General features: G+C 59.7%; 1 protein-coding gene across 2 annotated transcripts; it reads right to left on the bottom strand.

Moving 5' to 3' along the window:
• Window positions 1-3616: 3616 nt before the first annotated feature.
• Window positions 3617-16558, bottom strand: PRX (periaxin). 2 transcript variants are annotated; one of them, XM_065571173.1, is made up of 5 exons: window positions 16460-16558; window positions 15848-15976; window positions 15062-15248; window positions 13686-13879; window positions 3617-12350 (listed from the first exon to the last, which is right to left on the bottom strand). In XM_065571173.1, exons 2-5 carry the CDS (start codon window positions 15872-15874, stop codon window positions 6120-6122), a joined length of 6639 nt encoding a protein of 2212 aa, XP_065427245.1. In that variant the 5' UTR covers window positions 15875-15976; window positions 16460-16558; the 3' UTR covers window positions 3617-6119. The 2 variants fall into 2 exon arrangements, with proteins under 2 accessions (XP_065427245.1, XP_005279254.2); XM_005279197.4 differs by having other exon boundaries at window positions 15062-15221.
• Window positions 16559-18384: the final 1826 nt, after the last annotated feature.

Here is an 18384-nt window from a genome sequence, read left to right as displayed (position 1 = left end):
GAACCTTCATCCCAACCCCCAAGTTACCCCTTCTTCCTCCTCTCCCCGCTTCCCCCCCCCCAACCTGCCTGGGACATGGGACGCAGAGACCCCCTAAGAATGAAGAGAAAAGCTGTACTCACCTGCCAGCCACCTCCTCAGCGTGCAGAGCCTCTGGTCCAGCTCCCTCCCGCCCTGCTGCGCCATCCCAGGCACCGCTCTGCTCCTGCAGCCCCAGTCCCAGGCCTGGGCCCTGGCTGCTACGCAGAGGTGCTAGGCAGGCAGAAACACAATGGTTGCGTGTGGATGTTGTCCCTTTACATCTGAAAAACGGGCATTAAAAAATCATCATTTTGGGTTTTCACCCCCACAGTCCCTTGCACTTGCCTTAAAGAGACATGCCTAAGCAGCGTGTATGTCTCTGGCATTCGATAGCTGTGTATACCGTTCCCCCGCCTCCGGTGCTGCACTGCCCATCACCGCTTAGCCATGTGGTTGAGACCTGGGCTAGCTGAGGCTTTCGGGCGCGAGGTTAAGCTGTGTTAGCGGCGCTGAGGCGTTACCTGAGCCAGTTCCACCCTGTTAAAGGCCTTGGCTGCAAACAGTCGGTAGCCAGTGTGGTCATGTCATACCGTCACATCCTAGCCTAGACCTTATTGAGCCAGCCTTTCCCGCGCCCCGTCTGGCTCGCTGCCGCTCACACGCCTGCAGCCCTGGTGTAAGTGACCTCGGGAGCTCCGGGCAGATTGCCAAGCTACAGCGCCAACGAGTGGGGTCCGAGTCTCCAAATGGCTCAGCTGGTCTCAAAACTGCCTCTTCATCGGTGCCCAGTGGGGGCTCAGCCTGTCGGGCCCCTGGCACTTCTCCGTCTGTGGGGCCTGCTTCTCCCCACACTGAGCGAGCCTCCCTCTGAGCAGTGCAGCCGCCTTCCCGGTGCCGGGGAGGAGAGTCGATTTTCAAACCCCTCTGTCCCTGCCTTTGGCCACCAGAGGGTGCCCCGAGCCTTGGTAAGTGGCATGGAAACCTGGACACTGGCAGTTTGTTTTGGGTTATCTAGGGCTGGCGCTAGCCCACTCCAGGGCTCCTGTCCCTCCTCCCCGGCTTGCAACACTTCAGCACCAGGCTCCCTTCTCACCCCCGGCCTGAACTTCCGCACCGGGGCAAACAGGCTACGAGGTAGGACAGGGGAGTGACCCAGCCCAGCCCTGACGGCGCTTGCGATCTGGCAGGCGTGCAGCAGAGGGGAGAGGGCTGCTCTACTAATGGGGCTCCTCAGTGGTGTCCCCCCACCAGGGAGATTTTAAGCAGCTGACAGGTTATGGTTGCAGCAGCAGGTGTCGAACACTGACGGGGCCTGAGTGACTCCCGTGCCCCTGTGCCATTCTAGATTAAGCTCTTCCTGAAATCAATTAATAACCTTGTGTCACGGAGTTGGGGGGAGACAAGGCCCTGCGACCCCCGGCTTCCTGCGATTCACCGTGACTCTCAGCCAGGCAGTAGAACAGAAGGTTTATTAGACGACAGGAACACACTCCCAAGCAGAGCGTGTAGGTACAACCAGGACCCCTCAGTCAGGTCCTTCTGGGGGGTAGGAAGCTTAGACCCCAACCTCGGGGTTCCCTACGATTCCCCAGCCAGCCCAAGACTGACACTCCACTGCAGCAGTCTCACTCCTCCCCCGGCCTTTGTCCAGTTTCCCCGGCAAAGGTGTCACCTGGGTCCAACCCTGCTCCCAGCTCAGGTATCCTCACTCAAGTGGAGTCATCCCCTGCTCTCCCATCCCCCATGCAGACAGTCCCAGGTCGATCCTCCCCGCTCCCTACTGCGTCACACCTTGGAAGCCCCATTCCCTGCAGCAGCAAGCGGGGTGGATACCCGGCACCAAGGGGGCCCGCTTCCCAGCCCGCTGCCTTTGGGGCAGCCATGCGCTCCCACTCCTCGGGAAGGCCAGGAGATTTTTATGACAAAGCGATGGACTCGTCTGGGCCTCAGGAGAACTGGGTTCAGTTCTGGCACTGGCACCGACTCCCTGTGGGACCAGGAGGTGGCGAGTGCCATGGGAACTGGGTGCCCAATTCCCCACCTGTACTACGGAAATGTGTCTCGGGAGAGGGAGCTGCCCAGGGCAGCCGCTGTCCAGCGCCAGGGGTGGGGTGCAGCACCCAGCAGAATGGGGCCGTGCAGGGACGGAGAGCAGCAGTGCAGTGTGTGGGGTCAGCCAGAGGTCTGGTCTCTGGCCAGTGGGAGCTGACACAGGGCCTGGGAGACTGGAGGGGCTACAGACAAGAGCCAGCACCCTTATCTTTCACTTCCACCTAGAGCGCCGAGCCCCGTGGCCCGAGGTCCGAAGAAAGACACCGCCCAGAACTCCACTCGCTCACAGATGAATTTTATTCAGACAAACCCAGACTAGAAAGAAGCAGCAGCAGCAACGCAGTGAGTGTGAGACAAGGTAACAAAGTGACCCCGGGGTTACTGGAGCTGAGCGTCGCTCCGGGCAGGGCAGGGTGTGGATGCTGCCACCCCCCAGCTCTGCGGGACTCCAGGAGAAAGGGGCATTTGGCGTTAATGGGAATCAAAAAAATCCCTGCATCTAAGAGCAATGCTTTTAAAACAGCCCTGACAAGGCCGGGGGGGGGGGGGGGGGAGGGAGCTCTGCTTCCTCGCTCCAGCTACTGCCCTTGCTCCAAACGCCATCCCGTCTGCTCGAAATGCCAATGGTTTTGGCTAAAGAAAGCCCTGGCAAACCCACACCCAGCAGCTAATTCCTGCTCGTCCGCTTGCCGCTGAGGACAGGTTTAAAGAGAGTGGGTCAAATTCTACCCTGGTGTAAATGATACCAAGGGCCCCATTCCCCCTGCACCTTGCACAGTTATTTGCACCAGTGCAAAGTGGGAACGAATCGTTACTGGCTTCACCGAGTAGCGTTTTGCATCCATTTGAAGCCAGGGCAGCAGAGAATTGGACCAAATGCACGTCCCAGCAGGGCTGCTTGTGTGTCTCCCAGGCAGAGAGAAAGGGGAAGGAATCCACTAGCATGTGTTTGGGGGAAAGGTCGTGCTCGCCTTGGGAGCCTTGTTCTGGCGTCTGTGTTGGTCTGGACCCAGCAGAGATCACTGAAAGCGACGTGGGTGGAGCTCTAGACTGGAGTGCGACATGCCCACAAGGCCTAGGTGCCACTTCCATCCTGCTTCAGCCTTTGGGCTGAAGAGGAGGGAGTTGAGTAGTACCCTGGCCTTGTGCTGGCGTCTTGGCAGCAGGGTGCCTCTCACCCCCAGGGAGCCTATGCGGGTGTAGTCAGTCAGACTACAGAGTCCAGGCTGCCGGGATCCAAAAGCGCCCAAGACCTCCTAGGCCAACACTTCTGGCCACGTTTCCAAATGCTCCACATCTAGCATAGGGAACACTGGTGGGGAACTGGCCCTGCAGCCTGGCCTTCAGTCCCTGGTTCCCCTGGGGCTAGCTTGTGATCCATCCCCACCTTCAGGAACCGGGAACGAGCATGGGCTGGGGGGTCTGGGTCATCAACCTTTCTTTAAAAAAAAAATTCTTTCCAGTCATCGGATCAGACAATCTTGAAAATAAAAGGCCAATAATAATACACAGATCTTCAGTAAAAGAGGTCAAAGCAACACGATTCATTAAGTAAGATCCAGGTTTATCTCTTGGCAGGTATGCTGTGTATGCGATAATACACTATTAGCTATGAAAAGGCACCCAAACTCCCCCCCTTCGTCCCCTTATCACACAGTTACACATTAGATACAAGGCAGGAAATACAATGTGACTGCAAACAAGGGCCCCTCCTCCGCCCTGTTACTTCTATCCTGCATTTATCCTAACGAAAGCCAAGCTAGCCCTCCAGTCCATGGCAAGGATGTCTGGCGTGCTTAACGCACCCATGGACTGCAATCGCTCCCACGCAATACAAGCTAAAGCTGCTGCCCAAACACCGAGGGTCAGCTGGGTTATGGCTTCGTTAAGCAATAGAATCTGCAGTAGAGCCTCGGAGTTAGAAAGTGACGGGTCAGCCACACACCTCCGGGGGAACCAGAACTATGCACTCAGGCAGAGACAAAAAACAGCAAATATTGTACAGTACAGGACTGTGTTAAATGTAAACTCCTAAAAAATAAAGGGAAAGTTTAAAAAAAGATTTGACAAGGGAACGGTTTCTGTGCTTGGTACATTTAAATTAAATGCTGCTTTTAACCCTCTTTTCTTCTGCATAGTAAAGTTTCAAAGCTGTCTTAAGTCACCATTCAGTTGTAAACTTTTGAAAGAACCACCGTAATGTTTTGTTCAGCATTACGAACAACCTCCATTCCTGCGGTGTTCATAACTCTTAGGTTCTACTGTATGTACACATTTGCCCCCAGAAGCAAACGGAGGGATTTCTGGACAGACTCCCACCCCCACAAGGACAACAGCTAGAAATCAAACTACCAGTGGGGGCATATTCAATCCTTTCTTTTGGGGAAAATGTAAAGACTCAGGAACATTCAAAGCACCATGATGTTTAGTGAGCTCCCAGTTTGTTCCCCTGGGCTGACTGAGGCACTGGGGTGGGATTGTGCTGTAGGGGAAGGGCACAATGGTGTGAGTAAGGCACTGTTCTAGGACTCAGGACACCTGGGTTCATTTCTCAGCTCTGCCACTGACTCCCTGTGAGACCATGGGCAAGTCACCGCATCTCTCTGGCCCGGAAGTGGGGATAATTAGCCTCTCTCTGACGGTCTCATCCGTGTAAATGGCAAGCTCTTTAGGGCGGGCCAGTCCTGCTCTCCCCAGTAATAATGCCGGGCAGGGTCTCTCCGAAGGTCACACATGCAGCGGTGGCTAAGAGGGGACTACAGACGACAGGAGTGTGATGGCTCATTGGCCCTTGGCTCTAACCACAGCTTGTGGAGGCCTTGCCAGTCATCAGCTGAGGTTCCTGGTCTCTTTCCTGTTTGGAAGGGGCTCAAAAAAAAGCTGTGATAGGGCTGGGACTATGGCCCTGGTGTGCTCCTGACCTTCCCCAGCCCAAAGGAAATGACTCCCCCAGCAGTGGGGCCGGGGGGCTGGGTGAGGGGAGCTGTGACAGATCCAGTCAACAGCCCTGCTCCGCCTGAGAAGGCTCTTCTTTGAGCCCACGCTGGGAGAGAACACGCCAGTTATTTTTAAACCGCCTTCCAAGGAGGAACCCTTTGGACTCAGCTGCTATTTGTGTTGCCGAAAGGGCAGCCAGAGGTTAGGAATTTCAGGGTAAACAGAGTGGAGCTGGCCGGGCCAGGCTTTTCAGAACTCATGGGATCAAACCCCTGCTTTCCCCACACCTGGAATCACTCATTAAAAAGCAGGAGCCCACTTTCCCTGAAGGCCCCTTCCTACCGCTGGAGCAGTGCCACAGAGTCAACCCCCTGCCGTTTTCTTGTGCCTTTCTTGGAAATTCCTTACTCCTGTTACTCTGTGCAGTCCAGAGCGAGCTGCGTTTTAAATAGCCCCTAATTCACGTTATCCTGCCTCTTCCAATCGATTCCTTTCTCCAAGCTTAGCGTTACACTAGTAAGAAGGCACCGGTCTCCGGTTGGAAAGCAGCGACTGCCGTCCCCTTACTGACCATTAGTTTGCAAGCGTCTTAATTTAAAAGTATAAATGGAACAGCCACCCCCGAGAAACAGAGTTAAAGCCTAAGTTAAAAAAAAAATCCTTCGGCCCCCTTAGTGCATTCAGAACCGCCGCGTCCCCCTGCCGGGCAGGGCCTTGGGGGAACCAGGGCTGAGCTGGCACCAGGCCAAAGGGGCTGGTTATTAAACTGGTAAAACGGTAAAAAATACTAAGTGTAGCTTGGTTATTTATTCACATTATTTTCAACAAAAATTAAAAAAAAAAAGTCTTGCCCCAAGAAGATTCACTTGGCCCCCGTCGGGGAGGAGTCAGAGCAGGGGGGAGCCCACACTGGGGCTGGTTATTAGAACAGCTGGGTTCCCCCCACCCCCATTTCCACCCCCGTCCCACGCTGTGGTTTGAAAGCTCATCTTGTGGTTAGTGCGTCTATCACAGAACTGTACAGATACCCGCCTGCCAAGCTCCCAACGCGAGGGGGAGGGGGTGCTGGGGGCTGTTCAAGTCTCTGCTTTCCCTGCCCCAGTCCAGCCTCAGATGGGGGACGATTTCCCCACCATCACCTCGCCCTTGATTGGCTTCACTTGGCCCCCTCCCTCCTCTGGGATCTGCTCCTCCAGCTGAGTGGAGAAACCCAGCTTGGGCGTCCGAATCTTGAATCCCTCCAGTGCCCCCGGCCCCTTCTCTCCTTCCCCCTGGGAGGAGCCCCCTTTCTCCTGCTGCTCGGAAGTGACTTCTAGCACTCCTCTGGTTTTAGGGCTGAAGGCCAGCTTGGGGAACTTGAATTTAGGGGATTTCTCTCTGCCATCCAGCTCGCCTCTCTCCACATTGTATTCCCCCTTCGACTTGGAAGTGAAGCCCAGCGAGATCTTGGATGTCTCTGGCTTGGCATCTTGGTCCCTCTCCCCCTTTTCCAACAAGGCCATCTCTGTCCTGGCAGCCGAAGAGACCACGTTCCCGGCTTGTTCCCCTTCCTTCTTCTTGAAACCTGAGAACGTGATCTTGGGGGACTTGAACTTGGCCGCCTTGAGAGCCATGAAGGTGCTGTCGTGAGCCTCATTCTTGGCCTCCTCTGCCCTCACCAGCTTGAGGTTCATTTCGGGGTCCATCTCCGTTGCCTTATATGGGGAGGAGAATTCAACCTGGGGCAGCTTGATCTTGCCTAGCTTCGCCTTGCTGTCCTGGGAGCCATTCTGCAGAGAAAGTTCTCCCGCCTCCCCCCCGTTGAGCTGAGACGCTGATCCCTTCCCGCTGGTGCCCAGGTCCGGGACCTCGGTCTTGGAGAAGCCCAGCTTGGGCAGCTTCAACTTGGAGCCTTTCTCCAGCTCCCCTTCCTCCTTGGCTGAGGGCTCTAGCTCCCCGTTGACTTCCACCCCAGCTTTGGATTTGGAGAGGGAGAGCCCAAAGTTGGGCTTCAGCTTTATTGTAGGCCCCTTTGCCTTGCCGTCCCCATCCCCTTCCCAGGAGCCAGCAGCAGCTTCGCCATCTCCTTCCAAGAGCCCAGAGGATGCTTCCGCCCCCCTCCTCTTGGGCTTCACCAGCACAAATACCGCCTTCTTCACCTTGGTTTCAGCCTCCTGGGCCTTGCTCCCGCCCCTAGAAAGGTTCCCGTCTCCTCCTTCCTGGGTGGCTTTGGGCAGGGCGATCCCAAACTTGGGCAGCTTCATTTTATACTTCTTCCCTGCCTCGGCTTCAGAAGTGTCCCCCTTCCCTCCCGGAGCCTTGACGCTACGACCCTTCTCCCCTTGGATGCCAGCGGCACTGGTTCTCGGCAGCTCTTGGGAGCCACTGTGGTGAAGCTGAGCCCCCTCAACTTCATACTCTGCATGCGCCTTGATACTTGGGGCAGAGATCTCCAGGTCCGGCATTTTGAACAGGGATTTCTTCCCTCCCATCTGTTCACTCTCTGAACCCTTGTGGCTGTGGAGAGATGCCGTCATATTCCCCTCGTCCCCTTTGGATCCTGAAATCCCGAATGGTGACATCTTGATTTTGGGCATCTTGAGCCTGACCTCTAACCCTCCCACGTCCCGCTCCAGATCTTCAGCACCTGCCAGTTTCTCGACCCTGACCCCGGCGTCTCCTCCCATCTCAGCTTTCCCCCGCTCCAAAGCTGGAGCTTCCCCTGGGCCTGTCGAGAACCCCACGTCCGGAATGGCAAGCTGAGGCATTTTAAAGGAGAAGTCCATTCCCTCTGCTGTGGGGCAGAGGGGCTGGGTGTCCATCCGGGACTCGTCCCCCTTGGCCTCTGTGCCAACTTTGGAAATCCCGAACGAGGGCATCTTCAGTTTGAACTTGCTGTCGTAACCGTCCGTCTCAGAGTCCTCTGTCCTGGGGGAACTCTCCCCCTCTCCCTTGCCCACAGTGAAGCCGATGGGAACTGACGGCATTTTGAGCTTGGCCTCTTGCACCCCCACTTGGCTGCCTGGGGTCTCGAGGCTCCCCCGGAATTTGGGGGCTTTAAGCTCCACCTTGGGGGTCTTGGATGAGTCTATATCTGCCTCCCATTGGTCATCAGAACTAGCTCCCCCGAATTTAGGCAACTTAATCTTTGGGCCACTCACTTCGACTTTGGGCACCTTCCCATGCAGCCCAGACGTGTCCAGAGCAAAGTCTCGATCTCTGCTTAAGCCAACATCAAATCCCACCTCTGGAGCTTTCACCTTCGGGGTAGAAAATTTTGGTAGCCCAACCGACGGCAGCTTAAATTTCCCCTCGGCTTCCTCCAGTCCCTCGATGGTGATCTCCCCCTCGGTCAGAGGTACCTCTATGTCTGACAACCGGGCTTTGGGCAAGGAAATATCCAGTTTGGGCACCCGGATCTTGGAACCCAGCAGGGAGCCTTCGGTAGCATCAACTGCATATTTGCCCCCTTCCATCTCCAGGGTTACTTTCTGGTCCTTTAGGGACGGCCCTTTCAGTTTGTGTCCTTTGAGGAGGTGCATCTCTGCCTCGGCACCACTCAACTCTCTATCCAAGTCTTTCCCCAAGAAACCCTCCAGCCCATATTTGGGCAGCTCCACCTTGGGCATCTTAATTTTGGTGTCTGCTTTCTCAAAGGCGGCATCCCCTTCTATTTGCAGCCCAGCTCCATGCTGGCCCAGCATCTCCACACCGGCTTTCGGCAAGCTGATATCCAAGTCTAGCTTTGGCGCAGAGATGCCAATGGAAGGCGCCTTGGGGATTTTCAAGTTTCCTTCATAGCCCTTGATATCAGCCTCGGAGACGTCCATGACCGGCTTTCCCACCAATGGCTCGCCTTCCGCTCTTACACCGGGAACGGAGATTTGCAATGAAGGAACTTGGTCGGGTGCGGAGATCTCTAGTGATGGCATCTTAACCGTGCCCACTTTTAGCTTGGTGCCAGGGCTTTCCGGTCTCTCAGACATCTCCACGTTGGCTTTCTCCTCTTTGGTTCCAAACTTTGGCAGCTCGACCTGGGGCATTTTAATTTCTATGTCGGGGCCTTGGATGTAACTTTCACCTTTGGAGCCTCTCACGTCGGCTTCTACTTTCAGGTCATCCTTGTGAGAAGAGATCGTCAGTTTTGGCATCTTCATGAAGGGGCCTTTTAGCTTCTCCTCTGGGCTCCCAGCAGCCACGATGGGCTCTCTGGCAGCTGCTTTCCCTTTCTTGCCTTTCACGTCAATCTCAGGAGCTGTCGCACTGGGCCCAGACACCTCTACATCCTTCCTGGCAATGCCAAAGGATGGCATTTTGAACCTGGGCATCTTCATCTTGGCCTCCTTGCCCTTTGCTTTCCCGTCTAGCTCTCTGGACAAGGCCTCGACGCTCCCTTTCACTTCCCCCTTGAGCGTCTCTTGCTCCAGTTCCAGCTGCTCCTCCCTGCCCTGGCCCCCAAATTTTGGCAGTGAAAATTTGGGCATCTTCAGTTTAATGTCTGGGATCTCCATGCTGATGTCAGGCGATGTTTCCCCAGCCTGTGTGACCTCTTGGCCTGAGACGTCCCCCTTTCCCTTAGGCAAGTCAATGTCCACATCCACTCTGGGGCTGGAGATGTCAACCGTGGGAAGTTTCACTGAAGGCAGCTTCATTTTGGCTTCGGGGGAGTCCATATCGATGTGAGGCCCTGAGATCTCCACCTTCCCCTTGGGAGCCTTCCCCTCTCCCTCCACAGAGAGCCTGGGCCCGTCCAAGTCAGCCCCCTGCTTCGACCTGGAGAACGAGAGCCCAAATTTTGGCATCTTCAGCTTAGGCCCTTTGGCGCTTGCTTCCAGGGTTTCCGCCTCCAGCTCAGCTTGCAGTGTCACAGCCTCCAGGCCTCCTTTCTTAACCTTCGGGCCAGAGATGCCAAATCTGGGGAAAGAGAACTTGGGTGATTTCAGCTTGGTATCGGTCTCCGGCAGTTTTCCGCTGATGTCAACAGCAGCTGTTCCCCCCAGCGGGGCCGCGATGGCCACATCGGGGAGCTTAGGCGTTGAAATGTCAACGGAGGGCAGCTTCACTGTGGCCTCCAGGCTCCCGGGCTTCACTTCGGGGCTTTTGAGTTCTAGTCCGACCTTTGGGAACTTCATATCTGCTTTGCCCTTCCCTTCCGGCCCTGCTCTGTCCAGTTCCTCACCCTCCAGCTTCTCTTTCCCAAACGAAATGTCCACCTTGGGGAGCTTCGCCACCATCCCACTTAGATCCGGGCCTTCCAAGGCTGCACCCTGGAGCTCAACCTCTGCTCTTGGTGTGGGGCGGTCAGCCTTGGCCTTGGGAGCTGGCACATTGATCTCCACCTCCAAGTCCTTGCAGACAGCCCCGAAATTCGGGAGAGGCTCCTGGGGCTTTTGCAGCTGGAGGTCACGTTCCTTCAGGCCTGCCACTGCCCTGAGCTCCCCCTCGAAGCCAGGCTCTGCCTTTGGCAGGTCCAGATCAACGCCTACCTTGGGCATGTCAATGTCCAACGACGGCATCTTCACCGACGGGAAACTCAGCCTGGCTTGGGCCGTTTCCACCTCAGACTCCAGCCTCCTCCCATCAGCTTTCCCTGAGGGCAGCCTCACCTCTATCTTCGGCTTCTCGACGGCTATCTCAAGCTTGGGCTTTCGCAAAGAGGCCTCCGGCAGTTCCACATCGACCGGCTTAATCCCCAGCACAGAGATATCCAGCGTGGGCACGCTTATCTTCCCAGCCGCGATCTCCAGGCCCCCGGTGTTGGCCTCCGGCTGCGGGCCTTTGGGCGAAGGCACGTGGGCCTTGCTCTCGGCTTTCCCGGCCATGCCAGAGAGGTCGAATTTTGGAAGCGACACTTGTGGCATTTTGAATTTGAACTCGAGACCCTCGGCACCGTCCCCATCAGGGGCTTTCACCCTTCCCTCACCGGCTAGCCCAGCCGGTTCCATCTTCGCTTTGGGCAGTTGCACGTCGGCAGCTTTGGGGACAGAAATGTCGATGGAGGGCATCTTCACCGCAGGGAATTTCATCTTCCCTTCGGCGGCAGGCTCTTTCGCTTTGGTGTCTACATCGGGCTTGTGTTCCCGCAGGGAGATCCCAAAGCTCGGCATCTTAATCTTGGGACCTTTTGCCTTCAACTCAGGGCTCTCCCCCTCTGCCTTCCCCACTTTCACTTCCACCTGGGGCACCTTGAGCTCCCTCTTCACCTCCTCCTCTTTGGCTTTGCCCCCATGCATGGGCAGGCTGATCTTGGGGATCGTCACAGTGACGTCAGGGAGCTCCAGCTTGGCTTCGGCAGGCTCCGGTTCCCATTCTGTATCTGCCTTCCCCCTGGGAAGGGGGATCTCAACGTCCACCTGCTGCACCCCTATGTTAAGGGACGGGAGCTTCATGCCGGCTTTGTACCTCCCGGCTGGCCCCTCGGCCTCCCCTCTGTCGCTGGGAAGCTTGGGGGACGGGATGGTGGGCGTTTTCAGTGCGCCTTCCACTTCCCCTGCAGAGATGCCAAACTTGGGCATTTTGATTTTCACGCCCTCCCCTTTGGCGCTGACGTCTGGTGCTTCCAGGGCTCCTTCCCCTTTGGGAAGGCTCAAATCCACCTCTACTTTGGGGGCTGCTATTTCCACCGAGGGGAGTTTGATGCCAGCTCTGAGCTCTCCCTCTGGCCCGTCTGCTTCCCTGTCTGCCATTGGCAGGGAAATCCCAACCCGGGGCACTTGGACTTTGGGCACCTTCAGCTTCCCCTCCAGTCCCTCTACCTCGATTTCCCCCTCCACAGGCCTGGCGGACACCCCAAACTTCGGCAGCTTGATCCGCAAGGCTTCCCCTTTGCCCGAGATCTCCGGAGTCTCCACGCCAGCCGCCACTTTGGGGGCTTTGAGATCAGGGATGGGAATGTCCAGTTCAACCTGGGGGGCCTTGAACTTGACTTGGTCCTTGAGTTCGACCTCCGCAAGCCCAGCCTCCTGCTTGGGCTTTTTCACCTTGGGGAATGGGGCTGCGAAGTGGGGGGCCTTCCCCTGAGCACCTGCCTCCCCTTCCAGCGTCCCCGCCACAGCCAGCGCCTGCGCGCCTGCCGCCTCCTTCACCTTCAGCCTGAGAAACTTGAGCCTCCTCCCCTTGGGATGCGAAGGGGAGCGCTCGACAGAGACGTCTGGGCTGGGCCCGGCCGCTCCCGTCTCGGCCGCACTCTTCGCTTTCCTTAGCTTGGCGAACTTGGGCAAGGAGAATTCCACGTCCACAGGGGCCACGTCCAGCTTCCCCGCCGACGGCTCCGCGCTGCCCATCAGGGCCACCTCCTCGTCCGGGGCCTTCGCCAGGCCCTTCCCCTTCTGCTTTCTCGTGGGCACCAGGCTCTTTATGTTCTGGGGAGAGAGGAGAGAGAGAGGGAGAACACAGCCCTGTCAATCAGGTTCCAGCCTCTGCGCCCCAGCGAGCACCCCTGGCGGCTGTGCAGCGTGGGAACGTTACCTCCACCTCTGTCGCCGCGCCAGCAGCGCGCAACCTGGGACCGACATTGCAGCTCTTTCCCTGTGATCCCGGCTCGCGGCATGCAATCTACATTCCTGGATTGCCATCTGAACAGCATTCTCCGTATGTCCCTGCCCCATCTCCAGCAGTCGCTCCCAGGAGGCTGCCCGCCTTCCGAGGCTAGCGGCGTGTTTACTTATGTTTGGATGTATTCGGGACAATAGCAGCTACCAACCCACGCGCTCTCCCTGCCTCACAACCACGGCTTAGACAAGCCACACGCCAGCCCACTCCCACTTCTTCGGGCAGGTCTACGCTCCAGACTAGCGCCAGCACAGCTGGCAAAGCCGCTCTAAGCCGAGGGGAGAGAGCTGTCCCGTCGGCTCGACTCCACCTCTGTCCATAGCGCTGTCTCCACGGGGCATTACGGTGGGTGTCAATACATCGCTCAGAGGGGGATACCCCTGAGCAACGTAGTTATACTGAAATAAGCGTGCGGGGCAGACCTGGCCTAGGTCATCCTGCACTAACAGGCCTGGAAACTCGGGCATCAAGAGGTGATATGATGGGAGGGTCAGAATAGTCAGTGGCAGAGCTAGAGATAGAACCCAGGAGTCCTGACTCCCAGCCCCCTCCCAACCAGCCCCCACTCCCCTCCCAGAACCGAGACAGAACCCAGGAGTCCTAGCGAGATGGGGTCCTTGCCAGTCGGCCCGGCCCGGCAGTCCCCATCTGGATCTCGTACGTTTCAGAGCGCCGGGGCCTGATCCTCAGTCATGCCAGGCCCTCCTGGGGCTACAGTGGCCATCAGAGAATCCAGCCACCCTGCAGGGTTGTCCCTGGCTGGCAGAAGGACCCTGCTCCGAGCCTCTGATTTTAGGGGGCGGATCGGGGTGTGCGGCCAGAGCGCACTGCACTGGGACTATGCCCTGCCCCCCAGGGCCCAGAAGGGCTGAAGCATGCGTTAGAGCTGCCCTGAAGCTGCAGTAATTGACCCCAGGCACCCAGAATACAGGAAGCACAAAGGGGCCTTTGAAGGCCCCCGCATGCAGGAAGGAGGAACTGAGACTCAGCCCAAGAGATTTTGCCGAGTCTCAAAGCTCAGCTCAGTTATAAATGAACAAACACGCTCCCCCCAGCCCCCTCCCCATCGCTAACATTTCACTTTGTGAGTCATTTGAATGACACGTGTGAGTTACAGGTCAGCAGGAGGGGCCGGCACCGCGTACCAGCTTGGCCATCTTCGCCTGGGGTCCCTTCACTGCCAGGCCTCCGGCTGCGGGGCTCCCGGGGACATCCGACCGGGGAACGGTGCGTTTCAGGCAGAAGGAGACCTTGTACGGCTCCGCGCACTTCAGGATCCTGAGGGCGTCTTCGTATCGGACATTCTCAAAGTAGACCCTGGCGCTGAGGAGCTGGTCACCTGCAGGGATGGGTTGGGGGGAGTTTAGGGGCTAGGGAGACGGGACAGCAAATAGTGCAATAGAAACAGCAGCCACGGGCCGGATTCACCTTGGGGCAGCCATTGGGGGAGTGCCAGGGGCTCGTACGGCAGGCGCACGTCGCACAAGCGGGGGTGTTGGCCGGGGTTCGAAGCCCTCCAGCCAAACGAGGCAGAATGGCTCCGTGATTAGGGTTTGCGCCGGGGCCGTGGGAGCTCAGCTGGCCCTGGGTTCGGCTCCCGGCTGAGATCGCGAAACGCTCTGGCGATGGGGCCATGGGAGGTGCCTGGATAAAGTCTTGCACCATGTAGAAGCCAGGAAATTGACCAACGTTCCTCTCCCAGCCTTTTAAAGGCAGAGCCCCCCGCGGTCACTGGGCTGTCCCCTGGCCACGTCCCCCTGCGGCCTCCGCTCCAGCTCACCATGCTGCTATGGGCTCATTGTCAGCGTGACAGCGACAAAGGCCACGCGAGCCTTCGGCAGCAGCCGGCTGCAGATGCTTCTCTCCTGCCGACTCGGTGGCACTAACCTCTCCCCAAGCCAGAGACACCGATCGCACAGTCACTCTGGCTGCTCAAAGGTTAGAAATTCATCCACCCGGCTGGGCAAGCGTTGCCCTGGGCAGCCCCTCTGCCCTGCCAGGACCCCTCTAGGCACCGACGGAGCTGAGTGTCCATGTAGCCGTTGGCCTTTCTACCGGGGCTGTCAGCAAGGGGGCCACTTAGTGCCCGCTGTGCTGGGGCACCCGTCCCACTAGGAACTGTGAATGATGGGGGCCCTGCCCAGCACTGGAACCGGGGATCCGCAGCTCCGGGGCACCTCCCTCCCGTCGCCCACAGAGGGAGCTTTTAACAAAGCTAGGGGCGATCCTCAGCCCAGCTACGCTGCCCGGTCCCGGCCGAGATCGGGGCCCCCGTCGGGCCGGGCGCTGCACAGACAGACCCTGTCTCCGGTTGGTGTCTCCCATCGGGTCGGGCCCAACACACCAGGGTAGGATGGTTCTCCCCAGTTCCCAGACCGGGCGCTGGGGCGCAGAGAGCCACCAGGGCCGTGCCCAGGGTCCCACAGGGAGTCAGTGGCAGACCTGGGTCCCCGGCTGCCTCCTTCACCACCCGCCTGAGGAACAAGGCCGCTCACCGTCCCCTCCCCCCAGCGCCACCCACCTTCTTTCAGGCTCAGGGCCTTGGCCACGGGGGACTCCCTCAGCACGTCGGAGACAAAGAGCCCCTCCTTGCCCCCGCCGGCCACGCTGATCCCACTGGCCCCGGCCCTGGCCTCCGTCTCCAGGATGATCTCCACCAGCTCCGACGTCTTCGCTTCCTCCTGGCGGGGGAGAGACCCAGCGAGAAGCTGCAGGGGGAAGCTGGCACTGAGCCGGGCCCTGGGTTCAGACAGGACTGGTGGGCACAGTGCCGGCTACCCAGGACCCCCCTCTTCACTGGGGTGCCGGAGGCTGAACGGCCCCAGGGAGAGGAAAGTGGATCCGGGACAAGACAGGAGCCATTTGCTGCCGGCTGCGGTTCCCTGGGGATAACCAAGTGCCTGGGAGGGTGAGGGCAGAGACCGGAGCGGGGAGAGGCCAAGGGGAGCGGCTGGCCCTGGAACCGCGGCATTGGTGGGCTGCAGAAATACCCAGCGAGAGATCGCGGCATGTGACAGACCCATGGGTCACCGGGGTCAGCCCTGGGAGGCTGGGGCAGGGAGGGTCTCTCCAGCAGAGGTGTGCACAGCGCCTGGCACAATTGGGCCCTGCTCCCTGGCTGGGCTCCGGAGGCCCTAGTGTGGCACACGGCCCCCGACAGCCCGAATTGCTGCCGGAAGCCGCTGGCTGGAACGGCGAGTCCTGGGGCCGCTGATTGTTTTAAACGGGGAGGGAGGGTCCGTGCTGGGAGTGAAGGGGGACGCCCGGGGGCGGGAGGTGGGCAGGCTAGGAAGGGTTAATCCCTCACCTCCGTCACCCTGGTCTGGGTCTCCATGGCAGGGGTGGGGGGCGGCGCTGGCTCCGCGGCGCTGGGCTGGCTCTCGCCTTTCCGCTGCAAGACCCGCTTCAGCTCTGCATGGAGCTTCTCCTTCTGCGCCTGCATCAGGGGAGACGGGGGCAGAGGTGGGGTGAGTGCTGGGACCTTAGAAAGGGGTTGGGAGCTCTGGGAGGGAAATGGGGGCTAGTGGTTAGAGCAGGGGGGGCTGGGAGCCTGGACTCCTGGGTTCTCTCCCCGGCTCTGGGAGGGGAGTGGGGTCTGGTGGTTAGAGCAGGGGGCTGGGAGCCTGGACTCCTGGGTTCTCTCCCAGCTCTACCACTGACCTGCTGTGTGGCTCTGGGCAAGTCCCAGCCCCCTCTCTGTGCCCATCTTGTCTATTTAGACTAAACATCCCTGGGACTCGTGTGCTTTCAGAACCTGCCCCCCAGCTCCCAGCCCAGCGGGGCCCGATCCCAGCCGTTAGCTCGGGGAGCCGCTGACTCGCAGGACCAGCCCGGCTACAGAGAAAGGCCTTTCAGAGCTGCGATCCCAGCCGCTTTCCCCCGGCCGCCTCTGCTGCCCCCCTGCCCAGCCCGGCCTTACGGCTCGTTCCGCGTTGCTGGCTTCCTCGGGTGACAGGAGTGGCCGGGTTCCGGGCAAGGGCTGGAGCTGTGCAGGCTTCTCCTCCTTTACTTCTGCTGCCTTGAGCGGGGGAGAGAAAACACAGGACTCAGCCTGGAGCCGATCCCACCCCCGCCCCAGCCATAACCCCCAGGCACACGTGCTGACCGCCCCCCACGGGCCTGCCAGCTATGGGAATCGCTCCACCAGTCAGCAGCAGTGGGAGGCTGTTATCCTCACTGCGGGCCAGCCGCGCACACGCTGCAAGCCGAGGCCCAAACGCTCGGGGGCAGCCTCGCTAGCCGCGGGGTCCCAGCAGGAGCAGACGAGGTTCAGGGCCCGTGACCTGTCCAGCCGCAACGAGGCCTCCTCCCCCCGGGCACCCTCTTCTCCACCTCTATCCCTGCTCTGCAGGCCCCTCCCCCTCCGGGACCCCAAACGGGGTACTGCACCCCGCACGCTGGGCTGGGACCGGCCAGGGCGACTCTCGGGGCTGGCACACTGCTTGGTGCGGGGATCGGGAATGGGATCAGACTGGGGGCCCGTCTGCCAGAGCCCTGGTCCAGCTCCGGAGTCCTGGCGGGAAAAGCAGGAGGGTTTAGCTCTCTCTGCACAGCCCTTGCCTAGCGTTTGCCCATTCGTCCCCCTGGCTGCGCACGGTAACCGGCCTGCAACCCCCTGGGCCAAGGGGTTGTGCCCAGCGGCCTGGAAATCCATGAGGGGCCGGGGGCTCCGAGCCAGGGCTGCCCTGAGCAGCTGGGCCATGCTCCTTCCTCGCCCTGGGCCTGCAGATCAGATCCCACCCCCTGCAGCTACTTACGGGAGACTGGCTTCCTGCGCTGACAGCATGGCCTTCCGCCCGCTCTCTCTCCGCGCCTGCCAGACAGAGAAAACAGCCCCTGTGAATGGAGCCCTGAAGGGCAGAGGGCGCGAGAGTCACGCAACACCCCCAGGAGGCTGCCGAGAAATACACTGCGGCTCCCCTCCCAGATTTGGGGCTGAAGGCCAAGGGACTGCTGGGATCTGGCCAGGGCAATGCAGGGGGCAGAGGGGTCCCATCGGTGACCCCAGCCCACAGGCCGCCCAGATCTTCGGGGGGAGCTGCTGACCCGGGGGGGTTCCGTCCAGCGCCCCAGATTCCAGCAGAGGCTCTCGCATCCCCGCTGGCTCTGATTCCCCGGTGGGGTCAGCTGGGGCCCGGTTTGCCGATCGCCCCCTGGCCTGGCTGGATGTGTGGCCTTGCCATGCAGTGGGTGGACGCATCCGGCAGGCTCCAAACAGCGATGGACGTTTGGGCGTCACATGCAAACTGTGCTGAACATGTCCGTGCCCCAAACCACCACACAACATAGTGCGATTTAACACAGCCAGGGCAGGACGGGGGGGGGGGGGGGGGGGAGCTCCCGGACAGCCCCAGGCACCCCCGGGAACGTACCCGCGCCTCTGGGGCACTGCTGGGAAAGTCCCGGCGCTGGGCCACTTTGTCCCTCCCCCGCCGGGACTTGGCCCTGCGCTGAGGGGGAGCCCCCGAGGTCAAAGGAACCTGATCACGCCCCCCCCCCCCCCCGCCCTCTCAGGAACCACCGTCCCAGGGGCCCTGGTCAGCAGGGAAACCAGCCCAAACCCCACCCTGATAACACAGCCGGGGAGCCCGGCCCCCGTCACTCCTCCAGGCAGGCCCCCGCAGGCCGGCGCCCCTGCTGCTGTGTTCTGTGGGGCTGCACCGTGCACTGGTCCCAGGGCCCCCAAGCAGGCAGGTGGAACATGCGCCCTTCCCCAGGCTGTCACAGGGCTTGGGCACCCGCCACGCTCATCTCGCTGGGGTAGGGCTGGCAAGTGCCAAGCTTCCCAGGCGGGACCCCGGCCCACGGCGTAGGGCGAGAGCCAGCCACCCCGCGGGGTCGCTC

This window comes from Chrysemys picta, chromosome 17 (assembly GCF_011386835.1).
Source record: "Chrysemys picta bellii isolate R12L10 chromosome 17, ASM1138683v2, whole genome shotgun sequence".
Taxonomy (NCBI): Eukaryota; Metazoa; Chordata; order Testudines; family Emydidae; genus Chrysemys; species Chrysemys picta.
This window is presented reverse-complemented; position numbering and strand designations above follow the sequence as displayed.